Raw genomic sequence first — 7,638 nt, 5'->3', positions numbered from 1 at the left:
TTATTTGTCTTTCGTTGTTTATTTACTCCGCCCATTCTTCTGTTGCTGTATGGCGGACTATAAATAAAATTCATTCATTCGTTCATTCATAGTCCCAGGCATAAAGCAGAACATTTTAACTATGATTATTCAATAATAATCTTCAATCCACATTTTAAATACGAAGACAGCAAGAACAAATCGACCAAAGAAGAAAACCTATACAGCTGAAAAATATACACAAACTGATATCGAACAACACATGAAACAGTATTTCAAAGAAACAAGAAACCTACCACAAATACAGTAGTGCTCCAACGAGAACCACGAACAAACCAACAGATCCCCTGCAACTCAAAATATAAAGAAACCCAAAATTGGCATAATCATCAACAATCCGTAAGCCGCAATGTTATAATTTATGAATCGACATATCCGAGTAAGGTTTTGATCACTTTTTGAATCAGAGTCGTCAGGGGCCTGTCGAATTTAGATCTGCAACAACGTGGTTTTACACCAGAGGTATTTCTAACTCAAAACAATGTTAGATTGAAAGAGCTGAGTCTCAAATAGACAAAGTTGTCTTGTTCTCTTACAGCGGCTCAAATAGATATTTCAACATTTTGAGGAAAATTCTTGCTTAAGTTCTTAGTCCAAGATTTATACCACTTGGAATGCAGAAATTATTTCAACTTCAACTTCGATGCAACTTTTAATTATTTTTCCAAACTTGACGCGAACAAACAATGCTGCTTCGTACATAATACAATATTATTTCGAAAAATAATTTGAAGTAGACTAAATAAACATCTTTTTCGGACAATTTTTGCATTAATCATAAGTGAGCTTTCAGGTGCCTTATAACACTTGACGATTGTTTTACTAGTTCAAATTTACAAAGAGATTAGGTCCTATTGTTAAGCTGTGAGATATATGTAAGAAGACTTTAAGTAAGCCATTGAAAGAGAAGCAGTTTTGGCCCCCTTTTTTAGGGGGACTTGACATCCAACTAATTTCCAGTAATGGTTTACTCATTTAACTTTGGATCCCCTTTAAAAGAATTGTGGATATAGTTTTCTACATATTCAAATATCTTTCTTTTTAGTATCACTTATAAGTTCTCTTTTGATGATAGGTAAAAAAAAAACGAGGAAAAGATGCTCTCGTGGCAAATAGTTCATTAACAAATACAAAGAAATACAAGAAAAACTCAAGGTTCAAAGAAGTAACCAGGAGTATTCAAGAGAATATGAGTATGAAATGGTAAGCACTATTTGCAAATCCACGGAAGAAGGTGAACAACAGGGAGATGAAATCAACGAGGATGGCTTCCAAACGCACTTTGAATCTAAGGTGTTAGAAAAGATTGATATCGAAGGGAATTTTGAAAATGATAAGCTGGGCATGAAGTTCAAAGAGTGCATGGAAATTAAGGAGTGCAAGGATATGGAAAAGATTGACCTCCAAGAGAGTATGCTGGAATATTTTGAGCTGGAGTTTGAGGTTAATGACGTCTATAATGAAAACGATGATAAAATAACCCCACAACAAAGAAGTAACGTTAACAAAACGGTGTACAAGCCAATGAATTATGTAAAGACAAAGACCTGGACTCTTACGAAGCACAGATGTATAGTACACAGTATGAAAAAAATAAATCGGCTCTTATAAGTCTTTTTTGAATGTTTCTTTTTTGTCCAAAAAAAGAAGAAGATTTTCAAAAGGATCGACCAAGTGTTATTCAGGTAAATCATGGCACATCACTTCGTAATCCAGTGGACCCACATATTAACGAAACCAAGAAATATAGCAGGTTGTCCAAAAAAGTAAAAAATTTTCAAAAGGATCGATCAAGCGTTATTCAGGAAATACGTGGCGCATCACTTTGTAATCCAGTGGATCTACATGTTTACGAAACCAAGAAACCGGCACTTAAATCTGCTGAGGCTGCCATAATCTTGAAGACCGCTCACGAAACCTCTATATCCAGGTTTAAACTGTGCAAAAACACTATTTCGTCCTATCCTGCTGCAGGTAGTATTTTTTTTTTGTATATTCAGATAGTATTGAACGCATACAAGACTAAACGGCTGATGGTTACCGTTATAGCAGTAGTAGTGGGGGACACTCGGTAACTGTACCCTCTGTTCATCCAAACTTCAGAAAGAGAGTTAATCAACGGCTGATTGAACGCAAGACGGTTGATTTGAAGAGATATATCTTTTGATATGAGCCATGTGTATTCAACTGTCCACTTGAGCAGTGCCTATTAACGGTTATTTATGATGTTGGTACTTGAGACGGGAAATCAATTTGTGACCCCCATGGAAACCATAAAAAGAAGGAGTAAAAACCCACCCTTTTGTGCCTTCTGAGAAATCTGTATTAATAATAGCAAAAAAAAAATTAGCAAAGACCACAATGATGACGCCCCGAGAACATTTTCATAGAGAGTTTAGTAAGACAGTGAATGAGCTGAAGACAAATGTTCCAAGAAGTCAGAGGCAGGCAAAGGACACCTTTTCTTTGGTCAGAAAAAGCAAGATATTCAAAGACACATGTAACATGATTCGATATCTTATGATAGAAACTGATTTAGTTGTGACAGAAAAGTTTTTTGGGCAAGGAAAAGCAGCTGTCACCTGTATATAAGAGTTTGCAATCTAAGAAGTTATATATTTCGTAAAACACGGTATCCCGATAGTGTTCTACTATGATACAAAATATAACATTGGAAATTGCTGGGTTAAAGCACTGACATTCCGACATACTGACTTCGACCATAAAGGACAACACCTATCATTCCAATTGCATTTTTACTTCACACAAATAGATCAGCTGATTCGCACGAAGAGCTGTTTATAGTTCTTATAAAGAAAGCACCAAGCATCAATTCACCCCGAAATGCTTTTGTGAGTGATAGAGAAAACGGTATAGAGGTTGCGAGAAATAAAATATTTCCTCTTATTCAGGCTGCTCATTGCTGGCTACACTACTGGATCAATGCTAAACATGCACTTCAAAAATGGGAACACCTAAAGAAGACATCAAGGTAGCTCAAGACAATATTCTTCAGTTGCTAAGATCAAAAAACAAAGATAAGTACAACCAGATAAGAACTGAAAGGCTCGTGAAATGGTCCATCCCTGCACTTAACTATTTTCAAGGTAATTTGGAATCTGACATGTTGAAGTATGACTGTGCCTTCATCGTTTCCCAGATTTTAATCCAGTTTCCAGGATAACCAACAATACCGCAGAGTCATTCAACGCTGTGATAAAAAAAAGTTATACAACAACAGCGAGACGTACCAATGGACAGATGTATCTTGGGCCTCCTTTGTTTAGACGATGAATATTATACACACGTATCTCGTGGATACAAGGGAATAGGAGATTATAGACTCCTTGAGAAGGCACATAAAAAATATATAGTTCATATAAAGAAGGAGGAAGATCCAGTTGAATCCAGGAGAGAAATGTTTCTGCGTATGGTCCAAGAAGTAGATGGATCAGATTCCTTTTGCGAAAAAAAAATACGACAAAAAAAAAGACCACCAGCCAAGTGGTATAGTTGACATAGGAGAAGCACAATGGAAAAAGGGACATGTTGCATTTTGCAACGAAAATCAAATGTATCTTCTTACATGTAAAATTCTTACATCAATTTGTCATAGTTATGCGATTACAGGTCCCATAAAAGATTTATGTGACGCTTTTAGTGATCAAGCTTTTAAAAAGGCTTTTTGGAATAGTGGTCGAATCTACCAATTCTGCTGTCGTAGAAAAAGCAGCGAAACTAGTTTGATGGAAAACTACTAATTTTCCCTTAAGGACACAGACGTGTCTACGTTTTTCTTTGAAGACCTTGAATCACTGCTGAGGCTTAGCTTAAAACATGTCTTAAGTTTTTAAGACTTGGCTTAAAAACTGAAAAGGTGTCCTACCTCGTGAATCTTGTTACTTCTAGCTGTGTGTCAGCAAGATCTATCGATAATTATTGTACTTTCAATTTGACAAATATTGATGCTTTAAAGTCGTACCCAGAAACGCCCAGAGAAAGATTTAGTGATGTTTCACATGATTGCAGTGTTCTGTTTGTTCCATTGTGTGTCAATATGCGTGATATATCAGATAGGGAACGCAAGAATCATTTCATTTTGGGAATATGTGATTTCTCCAGGAGAACTTTCAATCTTCTTGATAGTGTGAAGCCATTAAACCGTACTCAAGGGAGGCAAGTTCTTTCCAACCTAAAATATCTCATGGATGGGGTTGATAAACACTAGACAGAACTTGAACTTTGTTCGTGTGGAATTGCTCCACAAGTAGATTCGTCAAGCTGCGGGCCTTTTGTTGTCAAACATGCCCAAGACTACGCAAATGGGATATCCTATTTGGGAAGTGCACTGTCATTTGATCTTCCATCAACTTCAAAGTATAAGCGGTCAAAGGGAAGATCCACAGTATCCAATCAGAAAGTCATAGACTTATATAACGATGATACTGAAATGGCAAATATGAAAACTGTCGAACTAATGAATAAATATAGAAACGAATTGGATGTCCAGGTAATTGAATCTCTTTTAACAAATAACGATTGGTCAGTATTTATAACTGTCGAGAACAGATACCGGAGAACATGCAGCTCATATAAAAAAAACTGTAGAGCAGTTGGCTGTAGTGAGTGCGAAGCAAAATCCAGCAGGAACTTCTGTCAACTCTGCTGTGTCTAATGAGAACTACACTCTAGACTAGACAACAAGATCTGAGCTAACAAGAAACAACAACAGAACTAAAAAACTTCTTCTGATATTCTATCTCTTTGAAAAAACAACAAAGCTGACAAAGACAAATTAAACTACGAAAGAGCGCAACTGAACTACCTAAATCATTCTTTATAATCGAAAAACTTTCAAAGAACACTTAAAAATACCAACTAAGCTGACACTGACAAGATAAACCAGGATAAATCGGAACTAAACAGCGTCTTCCAAAATAATCTTTCAGACACAAACAAAGCTGACAAAGACAAGTTAAACTACGAAAGAGCCCAACAAAACATCCTATATCACATTTTTCAAACGAAAAATTTCCAAAACACAAACAAAAGTGTTGCCAGTCTCATATTACAAAGTATTTGTTTTTTCCAAAAAAACACAAATTTCGTAAACCGAGTCGTTCATCTTCTTCATTTGGAGAAACTTGTGCAGAAGAGAGCAATAACGAACACGAAGGGCCATAGCAGTACCGGCTGGACATCTGTCCCTAAACTGCTATGGGATAGGTGATTCGGATATCTGCACTTCCCACAGGTCCAATCCAGTAAACATTCAAAGACGACGATTAATTTTTAATTTTGCGCTGTCTTTTCATTCACCCTGCGTTTTCATTCGTGCTCCATTTTTATTCGCGCTGTGATCCTTTTTACGCCAGCCACAGAATAAGAAATAAAGAAAATAGCGACAAGTGCATGAATCCGAAAAGTTGTGCGAGCAAGCATGGATCCTAAACGAGACCGCTAACGGAAATTATCCAGTCCAAAAAAAAATCTCTAGATTTCTGCGCAGGCTGCAAAAAGGTCTTGAGCCAGAATCTAGAGCTGTATTACGCGATGGATGTGAAAAATGGTTAGTGTATAGAGTGCATAAACATATCCATCCCAGAGTATGAACTCTTTACAAAGATGTCAACCGTAGGAGATATGCAGAAGTGATGTCTGGTTTGCAAGCAATCTGATACATCAGAAGACCCCACTTCATTAGTAGAAATCTCGAGCCTTATAACATCCATGTTCCCAAGTGCTTCGGCTATCGCGGACTTAGTTAAAGGAGCGGTAGAGGAGCTTAAACGTGATATCACCGAAAGGATAGATGAAGTCAAAGAGCGTGTCAATAACCTAGAGAAAAACATGGTGGAAAAATGTACTATCCCAGAAGTTAAACAGCACTTCGAAGTCGCAACGCTGCAAGAAAATCTAAGATCAAACACGCCAGCAGGCCACACCGGATTCCAAGAAAGGTAATCGTTCCAAGTCTGAAAATTATCGGCCAATTAGCCTGACCTCAGTCTTCGTCAAAATACTTGAGCGCATAGTCAATTTGTCAATCCTCAAGCATTTGACAACCAACAACATTTTTCCCCCAAGCAGCATGGCTTTCAGTCAGGGAAATCAAATGAAACAAACCTCTTGGAATCATACGAGGAAATCACAGACCTAATTTACCACAGCCATCCGGTTAACCAGCTCCTGCTGGACTTTGCTTGGACCTTTGACAAGGTTCCTCACCGTCGACTGCACTCCGAAATATACGCTATTGGCATCAATCAGGCTGTAGTAGACTGGCTGATGAATTTCCTTACAAATCGCAAGCAGAAAGTTCGCTTATTTGCGACAGATGGCCAGCCAATAAAAATACCACACTCGGAGCAGTCTTTTTGAATGTTTCTTTGAATGATTGACGAAACCCACAAATGAAATTTATGAATATGTAGTTGTCTGTAAATTTTAGCACATTTTTTCATATCACCTCAATAAAACCAAGGGAGTGCTAATGGGCCAAGGAAGGGTCTTCCCTTCCTTGGCCGGTACCTCCAACCGGTACGACTCTAGTTCGTCATTGTAAAGGGACACGTTTGCATAGAGCATAAATGGGAGACAGTAACAACGGCCATCAAAGGGGTAAAATTAACCTGGACAATCTGTCTTGGCTTTTTTCTACAATTGGCCATGACTTCCGTTGAAAAATCAACGGACAATCTGTCTTGGCTTTTTTCTACAATTGGCCATGACAGTAACAACGGCCATCAAAGGGGTAAAATTAACCAGGTTAATTTTACCCCTTTGATGGCCGTTGTTACTGTCTCCCATTTATGCTCCATGCAAACGTGTCCCTTTACAATGACGAACTAGAGTCGTACCGGTTGGAGGTTCTCGCTGGGGAACAATCGCAGGTTGACTACAAGTTGACTTGGATGAAAATTTTCCTCTCATGCATATCACTCCACAATGCTGAACTAGAGTCCACCCTCTCATGCTAATTCACGGTGGGTTGGGTTCAAACCTGTTGAGGGGGAAATTGTGCCAAGTTTCATCAAAATCTAAAGAGGTGGGTGTCATGACCTGGTTGACTTGACATGGAATGACCCAACAGGAATATCCCAATGACATAATAAATATAGTATTTCCAAGAAGACGTTTGGATGACGAATTTGAAGATGAATCAATAGAATGACGAAGGTGAGTCATTGGATGACGAAAGTGAAGATGAAGCAATGGATGACGAACCAGAGGAAGGTGAAGAAGATTATGCAACAGATAAGGAAGATGAAGAAAAAGGAAAGTAGATGGCAACAAAAGAAGATTTTAGACCTTTAACAAAACCTTCTGAGATGGCCAAACCAAAATCAAGGAAAAGGCCACATGAAGGCTATGAGAAAAGATCAAAATGTAGGAAAACTGAAGTTTTCCATCATCTTACATTTTGATGTTTTCTTTTGATAAAGGGTTTTCATTTTAATAACAACGCGGAGGGTCAATTTGAATTTTTTTTAAAACTAAAATAAAATCAACGAAAAACCACTAGTTTCTCATGGGGTCCATGCCACACTGGGAGGGGGGAGGAGGGCTTGAGAATCTTGGTGGGTCTTGTGATGGACA

The 7,638-nt window shown here is 37.9% G+C and overlaps 1 protein-coding gene across 1 annotated transcript; it reads left to right on the top strand.

The window, feature by feature from the left end:
* The first annotated feature begins 1,661 nt into the window (after nt 1–1,661).
* On the top strand, nt 1,662–7,325 carry LOC136042816 (nucleomorphin-like). Its single transcript, XM_065727754.1, has 3 exons — nt 1,662–2,013; nt 4,311–4,549; nt 7,209–7,325. Exons 1-3 carry the CDS (start codon nt 1,662–1,664, stop codon nt 7,323–7,325), a joined length of 708 nt encoding a protein of 235 aa, XP_065583826.1.
* Nucleotides 7,326–7,638: the final 313 nt, after the last annotated feature.

The sequence above is a fragment of the Artemia franciscana genome, unplaced genomic scaffold (genome assembly GCF_032884065.1).
Source record: "Artemia franciscana unplaced genomic scaffold, ASM3288406v1 Scaffold_209, whole genome shotgun sequence".
Taxonomy (NCBI): Eukaryota; Metazoa; Arthropoda; class Branchiopoda; order Anostraca; family Artemiidae; genus Artemia; species Artemia franciscana.
The sequence above is the reverse complement of the archived record's forward strand: the minus strand, read 5'-3'. Positions and strand labels throughout refer to the sequence as shown.